The sequence below is a fragment of the Hylaeus volcanicus genome, unplaced genomic scaffold (genome assembly GCF_026283585.1).
Source record: "Hylaeus volcanicus isolate JK05 unplaced genomic scaffold, UHH_iyHylVolc1.0_haploid 12237, whole genome shotgun sequence".
Taxonomy (NCBI): Eukaryota; Metazoa; Arthropoda; class Insecta; order Hymenoptera; family Colletidae; genus Hylaeus; species Hylaeus volcanicus.
This window is the reverse complement of record NW_026533172.1, coordinates 299454-323580: the sequence shown is the minus strand read 5'-3', so window position 1 is coordinate 323580 and position 24127 is coordinate 299454. Positions and strand designations below refer to the sequence as shown.

General features: G+C 34.1%; 6 protein-coding genes, 1 long non-coding RNA gene and 1 other non-coding gene across 21 annotated transcripts; 3 read left to right on the top strand and 5 right to left on the bottom strand.

Annotated features, from left to right (window-relative positions):
* Nucleotides 1-158: 158 nt before the first annotated feature.
* LOC128884498 (U5 spliceosomal RNA) lies at nucleotides 159-269 on the bottom strand. Its single transcript, XR_008459397.1, has one exon. It is a non-coding gene; the product is annotated as a U5 spliceosomal RNA (small nuclear RNA).
* Nucleotides 270-723: 454 nt separating this feature from the next.
* LOC128884458 (uncharacterized) lies at nucleotides 724-3875 on the top strand. The gene is made up of 3 exons (XM_054137889.1): nucleotides 724-827; nucleotides 881-3686; nucleotides 3834-3875. The coding sequence occupies exons 2-3, from the start codon at nucleotides 1233-1235 to the stop codon at nucleotides 3873-3875; spliced, it is 2496 nt and encodes an 831-aa protein (XP_053993864.1). The 5' UTR covers nucleotides 724-827; nucleotides 881-1232.
* Nucleotides 3876-3940: 65 nt separating this feature from the next.
* LOC128883865 (uncharacterized) lies at nucleotides 3941-6763 on the top strand. The gene is made up of 6 exons (XM_054136699.1): nucleotides 3941-4559; nucleotides 5341-5748; nucleotides 5824-5898; nucleotides 5960-6170; nucleotides 6226-6300; nucleotides 6344-6763. Exons 2-6 carry the CDS (start codon nucleotides 5615-5617, stop codon nucleotides 6761-6763), a joined length of 915 nt encoding a protein of 304 aa, XP_053992674.1. The 5' UTR covers nucleotides 3941-4559; nucleotides 5341-5614.
* A 561-nt stretch (nucleotides 6764-7324) lies between these two features.
* LOC128883861 (uncharacterized) lies at nucleotides 7325-11569 on the bottom strand. Of its 2 annotated transcripts, XM_054136689.1 has the most exons (13): nucleotides 11207-11244; nucleotides 11096-11154; nucleotides 10409-11040; nucleotides 10131-10312; nucleotides 9908-10048; nucleotides 9651-9802; nucleotides 9434-9526; nucleotides 9191-9378; nucleotides 9029-9139; nucleotides 8805-8972; nucleotides 8166-8744; nucleotides 7505-8105; nucleotides 7325-7451 (listed from the first exon to the last, which is right to left on the bottom strand). In XM_054136689.1, exons 2-12 carry the CDS (start codon nucleotides 11115-11117, stop codon nucleotides 7605-7607), a joined length of 2769 nt encoding a protein of 922 aa, XP_053992664.1. In that variant the 5' UTR covers nucleotides 11118-11154; nucleotides 11207-11244; the 3' UTR covers nucleotides 7325-7451; nucleotides 7505-7604. The 2 variants fall into 2 exon arrangements, with proteins under 2 accessions (XP_053992664.1, XP_053992663.1); XM_054136688.1 differs by having other exon boundaries at nucleotides 10409-11569.
* A 143-nt stretch (nucleotides 11570-11712) lies between these two features.
* LOC128883862 (methionine--tRNA ligase-like) lies at nucleotides 11713-15053 on the bottom strand. Of its 4 annotated transcripts, none has more exons than XM_054136691.1 (17): nucleotides 14937-15053; nucleotides 14803-14878; nucleotides 14620-14752; nucleotides 14508-14564; nucleotides 14409-14455; nucleotides 14286-14361; nucleotides 14047-14218; nucleotides 13812-13960; nucleotides 13498-13731; nucleotides 13197-13437; nucleotides 13008-13139; nucleotides 12819-12939; nucleotides 12466-12610; nucleotides 12317-12418; nucleotides 12168-12266; nucleotides 11994-12109; nucleotides 11713-11891 (listed from the first exon to the last, which is right to left on the bottom strand). In XM_054136691.1, exons 1-17 carry the CDS (start codon nucleotides 15034-15036, stop codon nucleotides 11813-11815), a joined length of 2079 nt encoding a protein of 692 aa, XP_053992666.1. In that variant the 5' UTR covers nucleotides 15037-15053; the 3' UTR covers nucleotides 11713-11812. The 4 variants fall into 4 exon arrangements, with proteins under 4 accessions (XP_053992666.1, XP_053992665.1, XP_053992667.1 ...); XM_054136690.1 differs by having other exon boundaries at nucleotides 12317-12444; nucleotides 12489-12610; XM_054136692.1 differs by having other exon boundaries at nucleotides 12317-12426; nucleotides 12489-12610.
* An 18-nt stretch (nucleotides 15054-15071) lies between these two features.
* On the bottom strand, nucleotides 15072-16600 carry LOC128883866 (uncharacterized). Of its 4 annotated transcripts, XM_054136702.1 has the most exons (8): nucleotides 16434-16528; nucleotides 16342-16380; nucleotides 16188-16288; nucleotides 15943-16128; nucleotides 15580-15853; nucleotides 15444-15502; nucleotides 15326-15383; nucleotides 15072-15263 (listed from the first exon to the last, which is right to left on the bottom strand). In XM_054136702.1, exons 1-8 carry the CDS (start codon nucleotides 16474-16476, stop codon nucleotides 15232-15234), a joined length of 792 nt encoding a protein of 263 aa, XP_053992677.1. In that variant the 5' UTR covers nucleotides 16477-16528; the 3' UTR covers nucleotides 15072-15231. The 4 variants fall into 4 exon arrangements, 3 of the variants coding, with proteins under 3 accessions (XP_053992677.1, XP_053992676.1, XP_053992675.1); XM_054136701.1 differs by having other exon boundaries at nucleotides 15444-15499; nucleotides 16188-16358; nucleotides 16434-16600; XM_054136700.1 differs by having other exon boundaries at nucleotides 16188-16358; nucleotides 16434-16594.
* Nucleotides 16601-16631: 31 nt separating this feature from the next.
* LOC128883859 (uncharacterized) lies at nucleotides 16632-23859 on the bottom strand. Of its 7 annotated transcripts, none has more exons than XM_054136684.1 (34): nucleotides 23737-23849; nucleotides 23380-23679; nucleotides 23133-23280; nucleotides 22964-23085; nucleotides 22745-22898; nucleotides 22485-22635; nucleotides 22348-22433; nucleotides 22184-22264; nucleotides 21962-22113; nucleotides 21751-21860; nucleotides 21615-21698; nucleotides 21214-21549; nucleotides 21030-21152; nucleotides 20837-20898; nucleotides 20674-20743; nucleotides 20379-20461; nucleotides 20145-20314; nucleotides 19881-20083; nucleotides 19694-19810; nucleotides 19467-19625; nucleotides 19333-19401; nucleotides 19163-19257; nucleotides 18997-19075; nucleotides 18757-18920; nucleotides 18330-18620; nucleotides 18169-18259; nucleotides 17989-18110; nucleotides 17791-17860; nucleotides 17668-17742; nucleotides 17561-17599; nucleotides 17351-17506; nucleotides 17163-17285; nucleotides 16981-17112; nucleotides 16632-16926 (listed from the first exon to the last, which is right to left on the bottom strand). In XM_054136684.1, the coding sequence occupies exons 2-34, from the start codon at nucleotides 23504-23506 to the stop codon at nucleotides 16837-16839; spliced, it is 4134 nt and encodes a 1377-aa protein (XP_053992659.1). In that variant the 5' UTR covers nucleotides 23507-23679; nucleotides 23737-23849; the 3' UTR covers nucleotides 16632-16836. The 7 variants fall into 7 exon arrangements, 3 of the variants coding, with proteins under 3 accessions (XP_053992659.1, XP_053992660.1, XP_053992661.1); XM_054136685.1 differs by having other exon boundaries at nucleotides 23380-23520; nucleotides 23572-23848; XR_008459129.1 differs by lacking the exons at nucleotides 16632-16926; nucleotides 16981-17112 and having other exon boundaries at nucleotides 17261-17285; nucleotides 17351-17460; nucleotides 17506-17599; nucleotides 23380-23857.
* Nucleotides 17784-18606, top strand: LOC128883867 (uncharacterized). The gene is made up of 3 exons (XR_008459133.1): nucleotides 17784-17953; nucleotides 18011-18422; nucleotides 18469-18606. It is a non-coding gene; the product is annotated as an uncharacterized LOC128883867 (long non-coding RNA).
* Nucleotides 23860-24127: the final 268 nt, after the last annotated feature.

Here is a 24127-nt window from a genome sequence, read left to right as displayed (position 1 = left end):
TAATGTTAACTGAATAAAAAAATTACACAACACTTGATTTTGCTTAAATAAAAAATATCTTACGTATAAAAACTCTTATTCAACATATAAAAATTTTCTTTTGTACAAACACCTGCTGCATATGGCATGTTTAGTTAAACATGGCATTCAAGCATACTTTTTTGTTAGGCATACATTGCCCGAAAAATTGTTCACTGAGAGAAACTTAAACACGGCAATCTTTAGTAAAAGGCGAAAGATTGATGCGTTCTGCTCAAGAATCACAGTATAATTCTTAAGGGTTTCCAAGCGGGAATATTTACACAACTACGCTATATATATGGGTGCATGCAAGTAAAAACTACATGCGTAAAAAAATAATTGAAAAAAGGATTAATTAACGCATTGGCTTAATAGGGCAGGACATAGTTAAAGAACTATAATAACTCCAAAGCAGAAGCGCTTTTTTTTTTACACCTTCATACTAAATTCAAGTATGAAGAAATTTCTTGATCACATTGTAAATTTTCATTAAAAATTTTGTTTGCGGCTACTAAAAGTAAACCACATGGTAAAAATTACGTTATCGACACCCTCATAAAGATGAGTTCGTACCCCTTTACAGACGGCTGAGTGCAATGCCCTGCTCCAGAGTAGGACAGCGTAATACTGGAGCTACGCCGTACCCTAACCAGGTAAGTTTATTTAGATGGGTTGAAATTTGGAGTGCAGTCTGTCTCCACGGTAGCACTATGGGCACATGCGTCGCATGCAAACGAAGCTATAAAATTAGAATAAGAAATTGAATGAACATTAGGAGAGTGAATTTTTTTTTTAATATTATTAAAGTACGGTATAAAACTTTTGTCAAATAAGACCTTTAACGTTTCATTGTGAACAGTTGGTATAATTGTTGCGTCATTTCGTTATAACATGCGATATTGCGAAATGAACGGATGATGACTATTTGGGGTTATTAAGAAATGCTTTTTTTTACTACAAGGCATTTTATTGTGAATATTCCAGCCAATAAATCATCTTGTGTTTTTTAAAGTGAACGGTTTGTACGTCGGCAGGAATGGTACTTGAAACAAGACACTGATGAGGATTAACGTAAGTCAATTGTAACAGTAATAGGTGAACAGCTAAAGCTTAACATGCTTTAAAGAATGTCAACAAATGATCTGAAAACATTTGCGAAAAATATATAAATTTGACACTTACTAAAAAAAGAATCGGACTTGAAGGTGTTGATGTCTTTAGATAAAGATGCTGCATTAAGTGATCATTTCACATTGAAGATTCATTTGTTATGTGATTCGTCTTGTGCTGATTTTAATGTAAATGTATTTAAGAAGATTTTTTCTAAAACATCGTACAGTGTGAACGTGGTATCATTGTTACAAGAACAAGTTGAAACAAGTTCCAAATTAATTTCACTTAATAATTTTTTTAGCAAAATCCCAACACCGTGTTTATTTTATGATATTGTTTTCGAGTCAGCTGCTCCCGCCCCCCCAAAAAGAGTCAAAACGTCATTGTTAACAAAACATTTACATCAGTCCATTGTTTTCAATATTAATTTTTTGCAAGGTGATCCATCACCAGGGCGATACCAAAAACGAAACGGAAGTTTATCGGACTTGAACCATATGATAAACGAAGAATTATCAATATTTCAGCATAATGTGTATCTTGATAAAAATAATGGATCACGTTGTATTCAATTTTTGGATACATCAACAACATTGGTTGGAGAAACAATAGTAATGAGTGTCATTCAACGAATTGTTCATCGAGCGATTTATTGTTATATAGTGAATCTTATGAGTCATATTAGTAATTTTAAAAGACATCTTATTGTTGAAGAGAATAAAAAATTAGGCGGCGTTCAAATGAGTTCTAAAGAAAAAGAGATTTTTTGTTATGTTCGAAAAAAAATTGGTGATTTTTATCTTTTTTTAGGAGCACCTTTATTTTCATTACAAATGTATTCTGAAATACAAGAGATTATGTGGAAAAACTCAAATTCTTCTTGGAGTGCATTTTGTCAAGAATCGGAAGCTGCTGCTATTTATTTTTATTTTCTCTATATTGAACAAAATACACAAGAAAATGAAACAAATTGTTTATCGAGTACTGGTGATACATTTTTACATTGTAAAAATATATCAGCGGAACTTGAACGAATTGTATGCGACACTAGCAAATTTTGGACGCTTTATTTACCAGGCAATTCTAAAGCAACAAAATCTCATTTGGTTGATTTTTTACATGATACCACTTTAATCAATGCCTCACCTTTAGTGCCTTTACACCGTCATTTTGAGGAAATGTCCAATTTTGTTTCTTCTACGTTTAAAAACAAAAAGGAATCATTAGAAATTTTTGGTCTTATACTAATCAAATTAAAAGAAGCGTTTCATGAGTACGATAAATTAGGTTCAAAAGGTCTATTTTGGAGACTTGAACTTTTATTAAAAATGATGCGGTTACTTGTAAAAACTTTTAACAAGAAAATTATTTTAACAAGGATTCTTTGTAAGGTCGTTGACGATCTTCAACAAACATCTCACTTCCATCAACAAGAAATGTACTCAGCACTTGCTAATATATTACTACCGTGTCAAATGTACCGACATTATTCTTTTTTAATTTTTCAAAATGTTCATTTGCAAATAAAACAATGTGTGACTTTATACTCTTTACAACAATTATGTGATACAATATCCTATCTTTATTTACAGGATGTTTTAATTTATCGAATGAACAAATGTGTTGATCAAAATATTTTGAGCAATTGTAAAACAATGGATCTGCAACTGTCTTCTCTCAATGATGTATTTGTTTTCACGGCTCCTATGAACTCCATCACATTATTGCTTTCATCCAAATATTTTCATAAAAATTTAACCCGTTTTAATTTTTACCAACAACATTTAAAGAAAATAAAAATTTATCAAAATGACGCATGTCATTTATTTTGGCCCTGTTTACAAGTTTGTGTATTAAAAACCTTAATAATACTTTATACAACATTACAACAATATGAACAGGCTGCTTTCATTGTTTACACTTTACTTATAAAATGTCATTCCGTCTTCAACTTCAAAAATACATCAACATGCCTTCATTTGTTACATCAATTAAGCCAACAAATGCATGAACCTCTTAAATTACCTGTTTCTCTAGTGGTTTCGTCTTTGAATACAAGTCAAGTCGTCAAAAAAAATAAAAGAGAACCTGAGAAGAATTTGACTTTAACAAAAAAAACTTTATCATTTTATGGTGGAGTGACGCAAGGTAGTTGCCCCCCTTTACCTACATTATGTCACATTCAAGTATGTCAATTGAAAAGAGGATATTGGTATCAAAATTCAGGTCAAGATTATTTTCACACATTTTGTGAGACCCAATTAGAGGAAACGGATTTTGTAAATTCCACTCTTAAAAAATCAGTAGTTTCCCAGCCTTTTCCATGTACTAACAGTCATTTAATGACGTTTAAAACAAATTATACAAACTCAATGCGTTCCAATTCACAAGTCCAACAAGAATGCGTATGGTTTGTTGGAGAGCCTGTGGTGGTTGAGTTAACAGTTCGATCCAGTTTAAATGTTCCCTTGCACATTGATGCGGTTCATATTCAAACTTTAGGTGCTCCGTTAGAAACAAAAGATGTTACGCTTACATTACAACCCTTTTCGGTACAGAAATTTCATGTCACTGTTAAACCTTTAAAAGAAGAACCTTTCTGGATTATCGGAGCCACTTTTCATTTATTTCATATTCACGTTCCAATTTTTTATCTCTTATTAAATAATGACGTTGTTATGAAATCTTTTCAATTCAAGGAAAAGTGCACTTTACAAACTGAAAGCACACTTTTAAAGTAATCTGTATATTTCTTCAATAAAAAAATTAAATAATTCATTATTTTTTTATAGATCCGGTAGTGCAATTTATGGAGTGGTTTATTCCTATCCAGAACTGCTTCCTCGATATTATGGTGATCCACTTAAGTCTTTTCAAAAAAAACTTTCCCCACATTCTAGTCTTTTTCATACAAAGAATCATAATACAAAACAAGTTTCACTTAAAACGTTAACAACAGACTGTGAAGACAATTTTTTTCCTATTCATTCATTATATGAATTCGTTCCTTCCAAATTAACTGATTGCGGCACTTTGAACTTTTATCTTGGATTAACGAATACATCTTCAACTTTAGGTTTGCATAAAATACAACTATGTTGCGTGCAAGATTTAGGGGAAGATGTACAAGATTTTCTTTATCACAAAAAGAAACCGTATACTCCACCTGATAAGTGGTTCCTTCATTATTTTCAATCAAACAATTTTTCAGTATCTGACCCAAATGAATTGTTCCTTTCAATTCAAAAACAAACGTGTTTAAAATCAGCCTTACCGTCAAGCCCATTTGTGAAAGTTGAACCACTCATTCTACCACATAACTCCAATACCCGAATTGAAGTACACAATCTTCAACCTAATCAAACGTTTTATATACATCTTCATGCACGCTTAGGGGAATGTTTGTCACAGAACGCGGGTATCATGTAAGTTGCTTTCAATTGTTTTTTATGGTGTACGTTACGAGTACACCATTAATTCATTACCCTCGAAAAACACTCGAAAATGCTTTACGGGTTTTTATTGGCACTGGACGCTCTGTCTTGAAAAAATATGAATGTTTCATTCCCGCCATAAATTTTTTAAAGCACACTCGATTGTGAAATCAACGCTACAAGCTTTGTTGAGCCATGTTCGAATGCTTTATCAATGCCAAAAAAATTTTTTGAAATCAATTCAAAAAAATTTAGAGCCGTGCGAGTTTTTTCAAGGGTAAACGGCAGTGTTTTTTAGAGCCTATATTACATTATCTATGAAGCATTAAAGATGTTTAACAATAAATGATCTTACGACTTTTTATCTCACTAGAAGCATTCTTTATTGCTCAATTGAATGGTTTAGGAAAGTTACTAGGCTATTCAAATAAGCCTCAAAGCCTTTGTAAGCTGTTACAAGGGTTTTCGAAATTGGCTTGATTGCTTTAAGAGACGAACGAGCATTTTGAAGGACTAACAAGGCTTTTCATGACGCAAATACGTTGCTCTGAAAAGTCTCTCTCTCTCTCTCTCTCTCTCTCTCTCTCTCTGTATGATCAGAGACGTTGTTTTATGCGCATGACAAGATTTTTGGAATCTTGTCCAGACACAAAAAAAAAATCCTAAAAGTCTTTTTAATGCTTAGAAGCAGGTTCTTTGTGACGCACTAGAAATTTTGATGAGACAAGATGAATGAAGCATCAGTTGAATGCCTTTGTGTGTGATGTTGCAGTGTTCGTTATACTAGTAGGAAAAACATTCATAGTGCAAGATTTCTTTTCCTTCCAATATCTTTTCCTGTCATCCAAACCCCCTTATTGTGTATTTTACGAAATTCTCTTCATGTGCAACCTAAAACCTCTATTGATATTCACGCTGTTTCAAGCGTGATACTGCAATGTTTTGAATTCAGTGACTTTGTTTTATCAGCTTTAACTCAATCAATCTCCTCTACGAATGCTCTTGTAGCTGTTGGAATTTTTCACAAAAATGAGTATGAGCTTACCATGATGATAGCAAACAACTCGTCCGATTCAATGCATATACTAGCTCCGAAATTATGTCAAACGTTTTCGACAAAACAATCAGAAGGATTCTTAAGCTTTAGTAAAATATCTTTCCCTCCTAGTACTGTTTCCAAGTAAGATCGCATAACTGTCATAATGCAGGGATGGGTACTAAGGTTCCATGACTGATAATCTGTGGGTTGGTTTAGATGCTTTATGGACTTAATGTTGACTTGTGATTTCCTTCACTCGACGTCCGAGAGCATCTCAAACCCATGCGAAAAGTACGCTTTATGTGAATTTAACGACGCGTGTTTCACCTTTGGGGTTGACTGTTCGTCAAAGTGACTTGACTTGTGATACACTGGAAGAGGCGATACACCGCACCCTCGGGGATGTTTGTTACGAGGACAATGGTGTTAATTTACCCCTCACTTTGAGAATGGAACCGCCTCTTGCTCCTTCAACAATGCATCTTTCTATAGCCAGCGGGTTGAAATTAAAACCCGAAAATAATCATTTATCCTCTTGGTCGTTACCTTATCAATCTCATATTGTAAGTCGATAATAACACCAATTGTGTCGTTTAATTTTTTCATGCCACTCCTCAGTGGTTTTCCGAGTGTTCTGTGAGCAATAGTATTACAGGTCAACTCTATCAACCAGAAAATAAACGAGTGTTTCATGTACGTTAAACCATATCCACATAATACACTATCAACACGTCAGGTACCGTGTTTTGTTCCTCTGAACGTTACTTTGACTTTACAACGTTTTACTACTACCAAACTCGTTATGGATCAGTGCGCTACCAATCTTGTGGCACAAAAAAACACCGCAATCCGCGTGATACTGATTCCCTATGAAACGCTTTACGTAAAACAAAAAACAATATTACAGCATCAGGCAGCTTCTTGTGAAAACAATAGTATCCTTCAATATTCCTATTCACGATCCTACGAAAATTGTCTTTGGTGCGGTTCCTTAGAAAAATCAACCAACATTGGTAATACCGCGACGGTGACCTTTACTCTCATTATGACAACTGAGGGATTAACTCAAACGCTCTTTTCAGCCTATATCACTGAAAATCCTTTATGTTTCATTTGGAATGCTTCTTCATATATTCTCCTATCAGACAGAATTTGATTTACTTGGCTCTCGGTATCGCATTTCGCCTTGTCATCGCTCTAAAATTTGTCAACAAACATGCCGATTATTCTGTTACAGCTTTAAAATTTTTTTTTGTTTCGGATAACGACGTGTTTTCATTTTATCGATACCCATCAATTTTTTTATGATCTGATTTTTCTTTAGTGTTTTCATATTATTTTCTATAGTTGTAATAAAAAGGTGACTTTTTGTAAAAAAACAAGGAAAAAAGTCAACAGTTGATAACAGTACCGCTACTCCGCGATGACAATGCCTATATTGATTCTGTGGTAAAAGCTGCCTGTGTCTTTAACGATACAATGGTGGCGTGATAAAAGTGACCAAAAATAAGTGTTCAATAAAAATACATCAGCAGGCATTCTTTTTAGAGCATGATTTATAATATCGCACGCTTCCTTTCCATTTAATAACAAAGTCTTCTGTGCCTCCTCTTTTCGTATGGTCCATTGTTATGAAAGCGTTCAACGATAACCGCTTACATGTCGATCATCGAAGACATTCAATAGATGGGGTCCTTACCAAAAAGTTAAAAGCGAAGGATTTTTCTGCAAAGTAAGCTCTACTTACTGCGTGGAATAAATTTACCAATACGTTGAAACATAATCCTACTGGTAAATCGCTTAGGGAAACGCACGAAACTTGCCGTTTCATTCAATGCTCCCGCCTGGGAAAGAGTTGTAAAGCCAAATGACGAGGTTTAAAAACATTGCCTCTTACTGTAACGACTTGTAGGTTTTAAACAATGAATTGTGTCATCAATGTATTTATTTGTACACTTCATCAAAGTAAGGCGGGAGTTTCGTTACAACACAAATGTTTAAAGTCGTTGTTTGATAAACTCTTGTTGCTTCAAAACTTTTACTAAAACATCTGCTAAATCGGACGCGCAACGCTCACTATAGTGTGGGGTATTTGTTTGAACCGTTGTGTTAATATAAAATGACAAGTCTGTAGGTTTTGTCTGTATCTGTGAAGCTGACTGACTTTCGGATTGTACGACGCATGACAAGGTCACAAAAACGAGTGGAAGACTTTTTTTGAAAAAAGCAGTAGACGCGCCTGAAAAGACTGAGCGTGTTTCTTCACGGTTTGTTTGCGATTCGTTAGTCAGAATCGTCTCCACGCGTTCAGACGCAGTCAGGAGAGCGGTAACAGTAGTGTTAGTGTCTTGTACATTGGCTAAATGAAAATAAGCATCTAAATGCGTCAGACTTAAAGCAAGACGTATATAGTTGGCTATAGTTATGTTGTCAGGTAAAGTGACATCCAAAGCATGGCGTATCTCGGTAGCAGTACACTTCAAAAGCTCTTGGTGTGTCTAAAAAAAAAATAGGTTTAACATGGATTAAAAGATCATGACCGTGTCAGTCAAGAGTACTTGTTGCACAAGGACAACAGATGTGTCGTCTAAAATAAGAGGCTCAAGAACACAATAGATAGGCATATGAACAGGTACTAAAAAAGAAAACTTGGATGCTTGCATGTCGTAGTACAAACGACAAAAAAGAATGGGATTTCCTTTAAATACGTTTTCCTTATTCCACTGCAGAACCAATGACGTTTTTTTAGATCGTTGCACAAGACTTTTTGCTAGAAAAACCTTGACAGGACTGTTTATTTGCTCCAAATAAACGTTACTTAAAGTATTGACCGAACGATTTTCACATCGAACATGTAGTCGCAGGTTGATAGTGGAAACGTTTTGAGAGAGTAAAAGATCTTCCTGTATTTTTTCGGTTCGATTTGATCCACCACAAAAAGAACCATACAAAAAAATTTGAGGGTCATGAAAAAGAATGTTCCATAACTGTATTTTTCTTTTGGCCTTTTGCATTTTTTTTATTGGTGATTTTGTCATAGGTACCTGATTGGACGACGGACGATGTTCAAGTGGCGTCGATTCAGAAAGAACACAAAAAGGCTGGTCTAAAAAATCATTTTCATGAGCAGGCGTTTCCTAAGACAAGGTACATGTTCAAAACCCTATACAAAACAAGACAATGGAGGACTAGATCACCTCAGTCAGCATCGGGTGGTAACAAGTCGACCGGTCGGACAATTCACGCAACAATTGAATGCTTTCTTGCTCAGTAGATTTTGTAAGGGTGAAAAGTGAATAACTGATAACACGTAAACTAGAAGACGATGTGGTTGCAAAACTGGTTGAAGATGTTTTTAAAAGATTCTATAAAAAAAAAAAACTCTAAAAATTTAAAAAAAATAATGTGTCAAGCAATTTACTAAAAACTCCTTAGCTTGATAATCATTTTGAGACAAATTGCCACAAAAAATGGCAATAGATGTCATCAAAGCAGAGGAACGAAGAGACTCATTCAAAATATTCTCAGATGCCTATCAAAGAGATCCAATGACAAAATTCAACAAAGGATTTATCTTGCTTACCAGAAACCACGTTGCGTAAATAACAAAACATGACAGGTTATTTTGACCCTCAGTTGTAACGCACATGAGAGAACGTAACCTTTGTTGCTCTAATGTTCCTACACCGAAAAGCGTGTCCACAAGATTTGATATGTGTTTTAAACTCTGGGGATTCAGTAAAGATTCGTTACTATCAAGAGAATAATCCTCTGATACAGTACAAGGAATGTGTTGTAACGGTGAGATCGTGTGGCAAATCATTACCCAAAAAATAAAGAACATGTTGAAGGATTCTTGGTGACGCAGAGAGAGAAACCTTAGGGTGTGTGTGCGCCTCCTCTGTGAGTTTCGGACAATCTACGCGCCATGATTGAATAAGATTTGTTGAAACAACATTTTAACATAAAGTGTGTGAAATGTGTTAGTCACAAGTTGTTGGAATGAAACTTAAGCTTATTGATAATTTTAGAAGAAGACTTACTGTTGTTTTCAAGCGTCTTTTGTGGAAGTTCAACTAGTGAACGAGTGGAAAGAGAGGTTTCACATAACGGGCACATCCAAAAAGTAGGCGGAAAATGAGAAGGTGGTTCACATTTTATGAGAATTAAAAATAAAGAATAGTAAAGAAATAATCTAAGAAAAAAAAAAAACACATTGGAAAGGGACGTTAATAATTGTACAAAAAACAAGTCAAGCTAGCCTATGCATAAGGCAGTCAACGTATTTATTTTAGCCTACCGTACTTGAGGGAAATGAAGAGGAATGACTTTTATATGATGTGCTAACTTTTCTTCAGCTGTTCTCGTTAGCTTTAAACAAGCTATACGAATCATTTGACAAATATAGACTTCCATATCAGTAATGACACTAAAATTGTCCCTACATAAAAAACATGCCATTTAAGAAGACACAAAAAAAACGGGTGTTTTTATTAAACCTGCTTCTATTTTATAGCACTGACTTTTCAGCTAACTGTAATAATGTTAACATCCAATCCACAGCCGAATCCGACGGTAATGTCTCACCCAATTGTAATAAAGTGTCAAAAATGAGAGTGAAATTGTTAACTTTAGCGCACTTGCTCACAATACAAAGAGCATAATTGAGTACTAAATCATCTGAGGAAGTTAAATAATTGAGTATCTGAGAAACAAGCAGGACATTCAAAAACTTTGACTCTAAAGAGTTTGTAACACTGGGGATTTAATTCAGTTCTAACAAAAGTAAAAAGTAACGCACCTGTGGTAATAATTGATAGTCGAATGTCTTTTCAAGTACTTGAAGCATACAAGAATTTCCAAGAATGTCATTGGCAATGAATTCCAGTGCCATTAAAACTAAATTCATGTCGTGAGAATTCAAATAAGAATTTTTTAAACGTTCAAGACATAAGGACACAATAGGCAATGTCGAAGGGAAAAATTGAATAACAAGGCGAAAAATTTCATATTCCACCGATTGGCTCGTAGTTGTATTGAAGATTTGTGTAATTGTGTCTTGTAGTTTTGGAGGTAAACGGGATTCATATGTACAAAAAATGCGAAACAATTTCAAAAGTTTTAATGTTTGCCAACTGGATGAATTTCGAGACCAACATTTAAAAAGAGCGGGAACTAAGTATAAGTAAGAAACGGTGTTTTCTTGAGCCAATTCAAGTAAAAGCGAAATGGTGGCTGTAACAATTAAAGAATTTTCATGATAAAGTAAATCTTTGATTTTAGGTAAGACCAATTGTAATGTAGGGGGAAACATTTTGATTATACGGTAGGAACATAAAATTGCCTTGTGTTGAACTAACGGATTTGAAGACAATAAGAGTGCTACAACATCTTGATGTAAATCTCGAGCCATCTCGTGTGACCCTATACAACCTAAACAGGATAGGCCTAAACATGTACTTGCGTTATCAAGCGATTGACTTAGCACTTTTTTTAATGTATTGATGCATAAAAGTGCTAGAGGTGTTTTCCTATGAAAACAACATGCTGCAGCAAAAAAAGCTGGTCGCTTTAATTCAAATAAAGACGAGCTCATCACTTGAATCATTGAAAAGAAACCAAAAGAAACATCGTAGCCTAACATATTTAAATACCATAATTTTAAAACACCTTGAGATTTTTCATACGGCTTTCCATATAAAATTTCTTGATGAATTTCACGTAAACGTTCATACACGAAATCCATTTCTTTATCAGAATGTTCACGTAGACCTCTTATTAAAACCTTAAGCGTGTTTTTTTGTTCCACTATCATTGTTCTTTGCTTTTACAAGAAGAGAGATAATTCACGTAAAACCAAACGCGTGTAAAATTTTTGACTGACCGACTTTAACTTGGCCAATTTTTTTTCTAAAAACCTGCAAAGTAGAGAATTGTATTGTGTACTCAATTTTTAATAGTACGTATTTAAGACATTGTTTCACTACACCAAGTCGTTTTTCAAAAACAATTGTGTTTATCTAAAAAAAAAATACCTTGCATGCACTCTAATAAACTGCACGCCTCAGTAACTATTTTCAGACAAACAGAAAAAAAAAAATGAAATTGTCGTTTTCACACAGTCTTTATAAACACAGCAAATTTAAAAAGTTTTTTTTTTATTGTGTTTAGTATCAGTAGATAAAGTGTGGAGAAACGTCATGTTTCAATTTTTCTCAAAAAGCACATGGTCTACTGTAATGGTCGTTCCAGAATTTAAATTTTGATAAAACGGTGACAAATCTCTACAACAGACCCACATTCAGGCAAAAACACACACACACAGACAGTGTCATGGCCAACATGGCACTTGAAAGGTTTTAATTGTGAAAAGAAAAAGAGATCACCTTAGTTTTCGTTGACATGTCCCCAATCGTTGAAAGATTTTATCGCATGTACAAGGCAAAAAAGGTGAGAGAAAGTGGGCGAGGTAGTAAACGGACTCTAATAAAACTCGACAAATCTAATAAACCACACAAAAAAAATGACAAAGGAGGGAATTGTTATAGCGTTGACTCTACGCGTCGTTTTTCCATGTCATCCTTTAGCGTCCATGGAGCTTTTTCCGTAAGATATTTATTAACAGTACGACATAATTGAAGTGTGAGTGTTAAGGCTTCCTAAAATAATATGGAACACGTCACCAAAAGCGACCAAACTGGAAACGTACATGAAGCATAAAATTATCCATCGATTGAAAAAATTCAAAAAGTGCTACCCGGAAATTAAAAGGAGGAAAATCGGAAATCATTGAGCATTCGGGTATTTGACCCTGCAGAACTGGACGGTTTCTTTTTCCTTAAACATTTTTTTACATACATGACAATATTTCACACACAAACCGGTAGCTCGATGCACTAGATTCCCAAAAGTATCAGCTAATTCACTATCACGAATGATCTTAAGGTTATCTGCGTCAAATTTCAAATCCTTTCCCACCTCTCCACAGTACACTAAATAAAACCTATAAGAGGCAATAAGACAACCATGTTTTACAAAAAGACTATAGAAAAATCTCCATCTTCATGCACTTCTAGCCATCAATAAAAAAACATATTCCATCAGCGTAAAGTTTCACTAAACGTTTCACCACTTGGTGTAAAAAGAAAAAGAAGAAAAAACGAGATAAAGGTTCTTCTTTCTCATTCCATCACTTTGTCAATCTCAAGTACCTGAACAGATCTGAACTTCTCGTTTGGGACAGTACCGCAAAAGGATCGACAACGTTTTGAAGAGATTTAGACATTTTACATCCGGTTTTATCCAAAACAAATCCATGCGCTAGAATACATTCTAAGAAACAATTTTCAATTAAAAATGCGATAAGAAAAAGAAAGGGACTTAGTGAAGAAACGACATACCTGGAAGTGGCAGTTGTAAAGAGAACAAAAGACAAGGCCAAATGACGCAGTGAAACCATAAAATATCTTTTCCAATCAACTGAACATTTGGAGGCCAATGCGATGAAATGTTTTTTCCATCAAATTGACACCCTTAATAAAAAGAATAACAATGCAAATCTCGAGTCACATGACATGCCTTTATGTCACCTGTTAAATAACTTGTTAACGCGTCAAACCATACATACATGACGTGACGCGAATCATTAGGAATAGGAATCCCCCACGTCATACCTGTGCGACTACAGGATAAATCTTCTAAAGGGCAAGTCGTTAAACGTGCTAAAACTTCATTGCGTCGATACACTGGAAGAATAAAATTCTCATGTTCATGAATGTAGTCAATGAGATGTTGCTGATATTTGGACATTTTGAAAAAATAAGATTCTTCCTACAGTGAAAACAACCCGTGTCTTCTTCATTTCTTTCACCTATTATTTCACCACATTACCTGCATTTTTAAAAAAGGTTTATTGGTTACAGGATCCTTGTAATTCAACAATTTGGCTTCAACTTCAGGAATATATTTCTCTTCTCGAACGTTATACCATCCAGTGTACGTCCCAAGATAAATATCACCCCGTTCTTCGCATAACTTCCACACCGTTTGAGCTACGTGACAATGCTGATCGGATGTCGTGCGAACAAATCGGGTATACTTGACATTTAATTGTTGGTTTAACTCCTGAAAAGATGGAAAACAAGAAAAAAACACTATGAAGCATTTTTGTTTTTAAATCCAACGAGTTACTAACAACGCGTGACCTGAAATTGTTTTGTGTAGTAGTCACAAATCTCTAGAGGTGTCTTTCCTTGTTCCGCTGCATTGGTAGCTATTTTTTGGCCATGTTCATCAGTTCCCGTGGTGAAAAGTACTTGGCCCAATTCGTTCTTATAATAGCGAGCGATGGTATCTAGAAACAATGAAAACAAGAGAAAGGTGATGAAAAGTGCAAGGCATGGACCGCGTTCAGTGAAAGATTCACCAAAACCCTCTTACCAGCTAGCACACTTTCATAAGCGTGCCCAACATGAGGTGAGCTATTGGTATAATTGATTGCCGTCGAAATGTAAAAAGGTTTGTTTGCTTGTTTTTTAAGGTTTAACGTTGACTGGAACATCAAGTCAAATTTACTTGTAGTCGTGCGGATTGCTTTAAAATTCTCTTGCTTCTACGAAAGATATCACACACCAGTGTGAGCCATTGAATTGAAAGCATGTCAGAACGTTTGACCGTACTTCAATGAAGAGAAGAAACGCATCTAATACGGGGGACACCTTGATATTTTGCTTTATTGTTTCATACACGAAATTACTACCAATTTTTTCTCATATCACAAATTCTGCACATTGGCGACTTACCTTTTTAAAACGGCGTAAATAAACAAATGGGAAACTAATACACAAGTCTTTCAAAAGAACCATTACATTTTAGAGGTTTAAACGGTTTTTACTACTTACACTTTGTGAAAATGTTGCCAGTTTCTTTTCTAAAAACTCCATAACGTGACGCATTTTCTAACGTGAAACAAAGAAAAACGCAGTGTCCTGAGACAGTAAAACAAGTGGGCACCTGAATATTGAGACCATGGAGCACTGGAATCAAGTCACATAAAACCCAAATAATAGTTTCCTCTTCTCGCAAAGATGCCAATGAACCTTTGGATCGCTCGTCACCATTCAATTGGTGTAATTGGCATAAATATCTAATAAAAGAACGTTTCGTTGTTACACACACAGACATACACAAGAATACCGCGTAATAGCATAAAGTGATGTGATTGTTCGTGTAACTTGAGGTTCTTCAACAAGTAATTCAACATTTTTCAAACCTACCAAAAACGCAAAATAGAACATGCGCGTCATTATAACACGTTCTCGTGGTATTACAGGTCACTTTAACAAAAGTTAACGGTAGATTGTAATATTTGCTAATAATAAAACCAATGAAAGCTTCTGGATTATATTTTGAATTATAACGAAAAATCATTTTTTTCAAATTCTTTCAGGAAAATAGATCAAACATAATCTACTGTACCATTCTATTTTCTGACTGTTCTGGGACATTTCTTTGTTTAATGCGTCACAAGTGTCTTTTTGAGTCACTGTGTAGTGATATAGTACAAAAAAAAAATGTCTGTACAAATGAATTCAATGTATCCATAGTTTTTCATTATTTTAACATTTATACAATACGCTCTAATTCACGAATGTAACCTGTGATAGCAGACACAGTGGAATTAAAAATTGAAAAAAAAAATCTTTTCTTTTAATAGTACCCGTAACATATTCAAGAACTTGATCAATAGGAATACATTTTTTTTTAGTATCATTCACCTAAAAAGGAAACGACAGGTATTAAGTAAATATTATCTTCCTGATATCGTTTTGTCTTACAGCTACAAACTTAATGTTATCTCCACACCGTTCCCATCGAAAATAAGGTGAGGTGCCTTCTTAACACAACATTAAAACTTGGTTAAAAAGGTAAAAGTTTTATGTTCATTGCATTCACTCTAATGTTTGACCGTACCCATGTCTTCTGCATGACAAAGAAAACTTTTGCTAGGCGTCTCCATTGAACTGCAAATGAAATTTTCTCTTCTATAACGATCATTGGTTTTTATAATAAACATATTGAGTTTATTGTCCGAGTCCAAATTAAGTAATGATTTCGCTTCACTTGAGGGAATTTCTGTTAATGAATTTGTTAAGCAATCGGCTACCGACTTCCGTATGGAATCGATTAATAATTGACATAAGTGAACGAATTTCTCGTCAGGAGGCTTACTGATGATTTCTAAAGCCTAAGACAGTCACATACACAAAAAACTATAACATTAGGAACAAAACAACACTGGCAAAAAAATGGCACAAAAAAAAAAGCTTCACGTACTTTTCTATAATTTCCAGACATTAATAACTGTTTCAAATTAACTACAAAAACAATATCAGAATTTTTCAGGTCTTCTAACGACAAGCGTTGAAGTAACATATGAAAATCTCCTGTATCTTCTCTATCCACAAGAAGTTTAAGAAGTTGAAAGGCATACAAACTCGCTTTAACGACATTTGAAGAAAGCTGTGAACAAACACCAATGCCATAGTAAAAATTTGTTTGTCTTTATAAAAAACACATACAGAAGGATAATTAATATAAAAGGGTTCCAATAAATACCAGGAAATTTCGTACTCGTTCAAATTCTTCAACTGAATGTGAAACATACACGAGAGCTCAAGAGCTTCGCGTATTTGTGAAACGTCATGTAATGTGAATTTTGAATCTTTTGTATACCGCCATTGAATACTTTCCTAAACAAACAAAACAAAATTCCTATGAGATTTTTTTAAAAAACAATCTTCAAAAACAAAACTATATCAGCATACTTGTGGCACTAAAATCTTCAACTGTTCCCACGCATGTAAACATTCCTTTGAAGCCATTTGAAACCCCAAGGTTTTTCCATATTGTAATGTAGCAACACATTCGGCTATAATTTTTTGACTCATTGTTGACTGTTGGTTTGTCTCGTTCCAACAACAGCTACGCGTGTCCCAACACGCGAAAAACAGTTCCTGTACCTTTTTTTTTTAGAAAAAAACAAAGTGTACATTGAATACTTTTTGTCGATAGGACGACGCATCACTGCATCATAATTTCTGAATACAACAAGGAAAAGCAATGCAAGGTTTTTTAAAGTAACACGTAGGCTTGTGTATTGTGTGATGCTATGGTATTTTTTTTTATTTCAAAAGGTTTCAAGGCCAAGTATCGTTTGCTGTGTGTCCATTATAAAAATAATTTTGAAAATACTAAGTAAAGCGATAAAAATATTCCAAATACGGTTAACCAACTACAAATTTGAGCTCCATAAACAATCTAAGAGCATTGAACCATTTTCAAAACGAAAATAGTTCCAAAAAAAAACACTACTTTATTGGAAGTTCCGAAAATCGTTTGCCCAAGTGGACTGGAAGATAGATAATTTCGATTGTCTTTCACTTTAGGAAGAAAGGGATCTTTGTTAGGTGATTCTCTTCCCATTCCTACAGGGTACTCTAAAGCCTATCATCTCTACATTAAAAAGCCTTAATGAGACTGATTGAAAAACGTACATAGTCGTGAGGTACAATGGAGATTTCAATATCCAAATGTCCTATGAATTGGGATGCGTGCACTGGATGATACATTTGAACCCAAGTTCGTTTTAATTGAATAGGCTTCATACATTCCTTGCACTAGAAAGCCATTACAGGAAAGAAAAAAAAAAACCCTAATATCTTTTACAAAGTTCACCACTCACCGCTAAGAGGTCATGAGACATATCTAACACCGTTTCTGCTAAGGCGTCATGGGTCGTCATTAAATTTCTACCCCACACTTGAAGTTTTAACTGAACTGCATCAGACGGGACTAAAACGTTAAAAATAAATCTCCAATTAAAGGCGGCACTTGTACCCTTTTGAAAAAACTCAAAGTGTGAAATGTTCTAGTGCTTGACTATGCAACTAACAGATGAATTCCAATTGGTATCTGTTTCATGAACAATCATCTGAAATGTTCACCAGCATTATTGAAAAAGAAACATATTGGATTTTTTGCAAAACACAAAAAAAATACCGTATTTGTTGCGTTATCTAACATGATTCCTGCAATATATAAGGACGCTGTTTCAAATTTTTCTTCTGCTGCAGCCTAAAAAAATGGACACTTTTTCTAGGCTACTAAAAATAGCTTTAGAACCTTCAATGTCCAAATGACGACGCGTACTTGGACGACTTGTTGAGGGGTCAACATAAGAGGTATCATTGGCCTAAAAAATACACAATTTTAAATAAGGATTCCCTGGTATTTTATTTGCTGTAATGGAAAGGGCACTATCCAATAAAAATTTTTTAAAAAAAAGGTGATTTCTTTTTCACTCTAAAGCACGCTTCTTACGCTGCGCATGCTTCCACGTCAGTAAGGATTTCCACCCATAAACGAATGTGACCTACTGTCTCATTGTTTGTCAAATCTCGTAAACATCTTGTTTCCACTAGAACTGGATTCTCATGATTTGTCTACAAATAACAACCAACACGACATGGGGGATTCAAAACTATTTTTAAGGAAGCGCACCGTTAAAAACTTAAAATTTGGATGAAAAAATCGATTTTCTAAATCGATATATGTTTGACCGACAATTTGAAAAGAAGACCATGAAGTGTTTCTAAAAAAGAATAATATCATTTGAATCTAAAGAAAACTTTTGTTATCTAATCCATTTAGTAATTTCTTACACTGTTGAAATACCAATAGTTAAAATTGCATTTTGGGGGAATTCCGCATCTAACTCGAACGAACGATAAAAGTCTGGAGCCAATCCTTTTCTTGTATTATATACATCTTTGATTTCATTAATTTTATTGTTTGTTTTAGGCGTCCCATAACCATATTTCACGACGAGAAACCATTCTCCTTCATCGTTTGCACTTGTGCATAAACCAGTAGCATTTTTCACGTGCACTCTCACTTTAAGAGGTCCGGTACTTAATTGTTTACGCAGCTTATCAACATGTTTCTCATAATTTCTATAAGAAAATAAGACAGTATAACGCATGGGTGTCAATTATTCTTTTGACAGCTAAATTACTACTAGTATTTTTTTCGTCTTACAAAAAGAGATCAACACAGCTTGCTTGTATTTCATTGACTTAATGGACTTACGTTGTATCTTCATCTGCTGTGAGAACAGCACAATGAAGTTTAAGTAACCCGACAACACCCGGATTTCCTACTACCGCATTCATGCCATCAGGTGAAAATATAGGTAAAATATTATAAGGAAGATCATCTAAGGGTAATTCCCATTCCACTGGATAATTCAGCTCCTGTATAGACAAAAAAATTTCATAAAGTTCCAAATAACTATTGCTACTTCTTTTAATAAACGACTTCAATCCTTACGTTATCGGTTTTATCAATCTTGTCAGGTGCGTCACACCAAACGAAATGTTTCATCGATTCAAGATATTTCGAGTTTGGTCTATGAAAACAAAAAAGTTTTTTTTTACCTATAAATTGGATAGTACCAAAAGCGAACCTCTTGGTACACCCCTGTTTTTAAGCGTACATGGTCTGTCTTAATTTTTGTGTATCGCTACTACAAAAAACATCCACATCACTTGTATAAAGCTTATACGAGTTTGCCTCCCGTTTTTTCAAATCCTATAAAAAACAAGAATCAATTACACGCGTTTTTCTTCACCAATAAGCACTCGTCTTCTAATCTCCTTTTCCTACTTTCAAATCATAAGAAGGCCAATGGACGGATGTTTCATCTCGACTCTTTTCGGCTGACCATGCATTTTGCTTTTAAAAAAAAGAAGAGATTTCACGTGAATGGTTTTCGTATGATTTTTTTTTGAAAATGTTACCACAATTTCAAATTCCGAATCGTGTGGCAATGTTTTCCATATTTTGGATAAATTCACACAGGGAGATAAAAACGAAGGATTGGAACAAGTTTGAGGTTGAAATTTCCAAGGAATGATTTCTTCAATGAAAGGTGAAAAATATTCAAATTCGCTTTTTATCTAAAAATCACCCATTCAATACAAAATGACCAAATTTTCTTTTTCATTTACAAAAAAAATCATATTACTTGTTCACGAAGTTTAGAAGAAAATCTTTTCATTTCAGGGGTTAAATGCAAATAAGCAATACCGATTTCATAACATTCATCATTGTTTAAATAAGAAACATGAAATTCAATAAATGTCTAACGCATAAAGCAAAACTGATTTTTTCAAGACCCGTTTTATTAAAGTCACTATTTTTTCTTCTTTTACTTGAAATAATTCCGATGTTGGAAGGAAACATTTCACATGAAACTGGGAAAAGAAATTGACATTGCCACCCGATTCTTGAACGATTTTTTCACACGACCCGTACCATAATCTTCGATTCAAATTTTCAGTATCTCTACCAAATTCTATTTGAACTTGTATATTTTCTCCTAGATAATGTGCTGCGTTAGGCAAAAGGCGGCAACCTGATCAAACAGTTTTCACTTTAACAAATAACTCAAACTTGACTGGAATCTTCAAACATACCAATAAGAAACAATTTGACATCGTAAGGCTGGTATTCAATAGGAAACCAACGTATTGTCTTAGGCAGCTCTTGTACGAATTGCAAAGTTTGATTTGTTAAGCAAGTTAAATGAATACTACAAAGAATCCGGCTTTGATTGTCTTCAAACTGTTGGCATGTCAGTGGATACCTTTCAATTAAAAACACATTGAAATGATACTTTTATGATCATTGGTGTTTCTAACAAACATTACCACTGAGGCTTAAGTGCTGCGTCACTAAGTAAAAAATCCACTGGAATACTCGTCTCACCTAATAAACAGTTTTTCGAGAAAACCTAACGACAATAAGAAGACTTTTAAAAAAATTGACCTCTCTTTTTTATAAAAAAAAACAAACATGCACTTAAAAAAAGAGAAAATGAAAAACATACTAAAAAGTTAACTTGCATATTTTTTAGGAAACATAACAAACCAGAAAATTGACATTGTCACGCATTACTCAAAAAGAAACAGGCCCTTTTTTTCAAAAATCAAACCTTTTAGTTACCTGTATCCACAACTCACGAGATAATTTAACATGCTCAGGCAGACTTAAATAGAAAGTAAGCATTTCATAACTAAACAGAAAAGAAACAATCAAACATCGTCACCAATCATGGCATTCGTAGTATGAGAAGTATCAAACAAAAAAATGGAAACGTTTGAATTACAAGTCAGGTTGTAAAGTGGATAGAATTGTTTGTGTTTTCGCAGAACCCCCTCCCAAAGACACCTAATGGGACATTCGAGTCAGTGTCAACTGTGAAGAGTACGCGTGACACATAAAAACATTAAGCCTCTAGTCGTTTTCATTTTGGCCACAAAACATTCAACTAACGACACCATGTACATAAACAAGTGTACCACTATATAAGGATCAGGAAATGCATTCGGTAATACAGGCAAATTCACCACTTGATAACAAATTATATGACAAATATAGCGTTCAATGTTGCACTGTAATCTTGACGGTCTCGTTGTTTTGTTCTACAATACAACGAATACGAAAACAACTTGAAATGGTAAAAGTCGACATTCGCTCGAATACCTGCATTTCTTCAGCGGTTCGTAAAACAACACTTGCTAAAAGTGACATTGAAAACGACCCACACGTTTTTTTTTTCGTGCTAGTATCCAAAACCTTCGCCATTCGAATCCATTCAGACTCCACATTGATAAATTTGATCCAAAAAGGTACATTATCCCGTTTCACTAATGAGATTACAGGGATTCGAGAATAACCAAGAAAAAGACGTTGAGACGCATTTTCTTTTGCTAATAAGGTTGTTGAACCTCTTTTACGGTGACCAAAAATTTGAATAATTAAATCGTTTGCCATTTCAAGGTTAGCAGGAAGAAAAAACGCTTGTTCAACAATTCGACCCTTTTTCAATTCAAATTTTCAAAAAAAAAAAATCTTCATACAAGTAAGAGTCAACATGTTACTACTTGTTCTTCATTAAAACGTAAACAGTCATCTACACGCTCTGTCATTTTCACCCTGGTTTCCCAGTCGCCTAACCCTATAGTTATCTAAAGCATAAGCATGTCGCATTTTAACATTTTAAATTCATCACCCCCTTACGGAAATATCCACGTGCTTTGGGACACCACACAACAGAAAAAGATCCATCCATAGGATCACTTTTTGATCAAGAGGTGAAACAATTTTTAACCCTGGTACTGTTACCGCAACTGTACAAGAAATATTCAGTCATGAAAAAAAAAATACCACGGAGGGCGCGTTCAAAAAATTGGTTTTTTCTTTACTCCATTTCTCAGATATTTCAACTCACCTGAACTTGATTTTTTCTTTTCCACTAACGTCGAGATTAAAACGCGGCCTAAATATTTTAAATCGGCAGCTTTTTCATTAGCATTGACTTGATCGTCATCCAATTCAAACAAGGATACAAGCATAGTTAAAGGGTTCACCATTTCTTCTCGACTAGAAACACAATAACGAAATCGTCGTCAATCAATTCACTACAATAGCATATTGTCCGTTTCAACATTACCTTGGATTGTGAATACTTTCGTCCTCCGTGTAAAAATTGATCCATCTTGTTGATTTCGTTAATTTCAATAAATGCAAAAAACTTTTTTTTAATCAATAGCACAAAATCATTTTATTTCAACAACTACAAAAAAGTAACAGCTTTCAAAAAAAGTCTTACCCTACCTTAATTTAATAAAGCTCTGGCGTGTACTGGTCGTTCCATCAGACCATAATTCAATAGTTACTGTATCATTGGCGCATGGAACCGTCTAAGACAAACAATAGTATGTCAATGTTGTTGTTTTTTCAAAAGACTTTACCGCAGGAAAACGTAACCCTATAGACCACTTGGGCTCATATGTTTCACGACACACTGGCGTTTTTAATTTTGTTCCCATAAAATCAACTTGAACATAAGAAGAAGGTAACAATTCATTAAATAAAAAAAGTTTCTTTAAAATATCTTGACCACTGCAACAATAAAAAAACATTCAGAATAAGAAAAAACAGTCTTAACAACTGTTTTGTCAACTTGACTTTTTCTTAAAATATCATCAGCATATTTTTTAAAACAACTTACAAATGAATAAATACTGTAAAATGATACACATCAAATGTGAGTTGCGATGTTTCTTTTTGAACAGCTTGAGTTAAGCTTCGCGTGCTCGTTTTAAGTATACTCGATAAAGTGCCCGTCTCAACTGATCTCACGAATTCCCCAGCTTTTAAAACATCTACGGATAATGGACTCAATTCATAACGTAGCTTTTTTTTTTAAATTGTGTATCGAAAATCTTACGAATGGATAAACGAAGAAATCCACGAGGTTCGGAAGGTTTCTCAGGGTGTACCAATGTATAAAAGGCTCGAAGAATACGGTGTTCATTTGTTGACCGCACTGTTGACAGTTGAATACGGCAACTACAATACGTCCGTCCAAATATTATTGATGTATTTAAAACAAGTACCTTCCAATCAGCTCTTTTTTCCCAAAAAATCCTTTATGATACACACTAGCTTGTAAATTTTCAGCCACTTGAATATTGAGAAACAAAAATGTTCGATTAAAAGTACAACTTGCTGTAGCCTCTCGTGTGCTAGTAGAATGACACTGATCTAATAAAAGTTTTAGTAAAACGTTTTATTTCAATACGTCAATAGAATATTTTCTTACAAATATCCAATCAACATGGAAATTATTGTCATCAAAATTACCTGCAATAACAACTTCAACAAGTGGATTAGGTAATTTGGATTTCACATTCTCCGATGGATTAGGCCATATGACGTTTTGGATTTCAATGACATCCACAAGAACACGAAAAGTCGTGTCACACTTCATTTGACATGAAGTCTCTGTACCAAAAAAAATATTTATTTTTAAAATCTTCTCATACCAGAAAAAACCTGTATTCTTCCACAGAACATATTATTTCATCAAGGTACCATTTCCACAAATACAATCTATTTTATTAACCTTCTTTTACTTATTATTTCACACTTTGACCTTGAAAACTATTTGAAAATTTTTTTTTTTAATTTTAATGTCTTTTTTAAAAAAAAAAATTGTACCTATTTGACAAAAATCAGTTGTTTTCTCTTTTCAAACGAAGTGTTTTTAATTTGACCGTTTATTATATTCAATGTTACGAATAGAAACAAAATAGTTTTTTAAAACCCTATTCTATTTAAATTAAATTTTTTTATTGAACACAACCCCAAAAAAATCGAAAAAGACCACAATTGTTTTTTTATCTTTTTTCGTACAAGCCAAAAAAAAAACAAAGTTGATTTTTTTCAATTTTTCCTTTTAATCTTCTGAAATAATAAAAAATTAGACTTTCTTACTAAAAAAAAATATTAAAAGACCGTAATGAATTTCTAGACACGAATCTCCTTACAATATAAATTTTTTTTAGCTGTCAGTTTATATTTCGCTACTGATGGTATTTTTCTTTTTTTT

Excerpts from the sequence above, each read along its gene's own strand:
- LOC128884458 (XM_054137889.1), top strand. The coding sequence starts at position 1,233 with ATGTCTTTAGATAAAGATGCTGCATTAAGTGATCATTTCACATTGAAG. Across the intron at positions 3,687-3,833 it reads TTACATTACAACCCTTTTCG|GAAAAGTGCACTTTACAAAC; the intron begins GTACAGAAATTT and ends TTTCAATTCAAG.
- LOC128883865 (XM_054136699.1), top strand. The coding sequence starts at position 5,615 with ATGATGATAGCAAACAACTCGTCCGATTCAATGCATATACTAGCTCCG. Across the intron at positions 5,899-5,959 it reads ATCTCAAACCCATGCGAAAA|TGACTTGACTTGTGATACAC; the intron begins GTACGCTTTATG and ends TGTTCGTCAAAG. Across the intron at positions 6,301-6,343 it reads AAAATAAACGAGTGTTTCAT|GTACCGTGTTTTGTTCCTCT; the intron begins GTACGTTAAACC and ends TCAACACGTCAG.
- LOC128883861 (XM_054136688.1), bottom strand. The coding sequence starts at position 11,422 with ATGATAGTGGAACAAAAAAACACGCTTAAGGTTTTAATAAGAGGTCTA. Across the intron at positions 9,527-9,650 it reads AAAGACGCTTGAAAACAACA|ATTGTCCGAAACTCACAGAG; the intron begins GTAAGTCTTCTT and ends CATGGCGCGTAG. Across the intron at positions 8,745-8,804 it reads ACCACCCGATGCTGACTGAG|GAAACGCCTGCTCATGAAAA; the intron begins GTGATCTAGTCC and ends ACCTTGTCTTAG.
- LOC128883862 (XM_054136690.1), bottom strand. The coding sequence starts at position 15,036 with ATGATTTTTCGTTATAATTCAAAATATAATCCAGAAGCTTTCATTGGT. Across the intron at positions 14,879-14,936 it reads AACTTTTGTTAAAGTGACCT|GTTTGAAAAATGTTGAATTA; the intron begins GTAATACCACGA and ends CGTTTTTGGTAG. Across the intron at positions 12,940-13,007 it reads TTTACAACTGCCACTTCCAG|AATGTATTCTAGCGCATGGA; the intron begins GTATGTCGTTTC and ends ATTGTTTCTTAG.
- LOC128883866 (XM_054136700.1), bottom strand. The coding sequence starts at position 16,556 with ATGAGTCAAAAAATTATAGCCGAATGTGTTGCTACATTACAATATGGA. Across the intron at positions 15,503-15,579 it reads TTGTCATGCAGAAGACATGG|AAGGCACCTCACCTTATTTT; the intron begins GTACGGTCAAAC and ends TGTTGTGTTAAG. Across the intron at positions 15,264-15,325 it reads AGTTCTTGAATATGTTACGG|GTTACATTCGTGAATTAGAG; the intron begins GTACTATTAAAA and ends CTGCTATCACAG.
- LOC128883859 (XM_054136684.1), bottom strand. The coding sequence starts at position 23,506 with ATGAAGTGTGACACGACTTTTCGTGTTCTTGTGGATGTCATTGAAATC. Across the intron at positions 19,402-19,466 it reads ATTCGGAATTTGAAATTGTG|CAAAATGCATGGTCAGCCGA; the intron begins GTAACATTTTCA and ends TTTTTTTAAAAG. Across the intron at positions 17,286-17,350 it reads TGTCTCATGACCTCTTAGCG|TGCAAGGAATGTATGAAGCC; the intron begins GTGAGTGGTGAA and ends ATGGCTTTCTAG.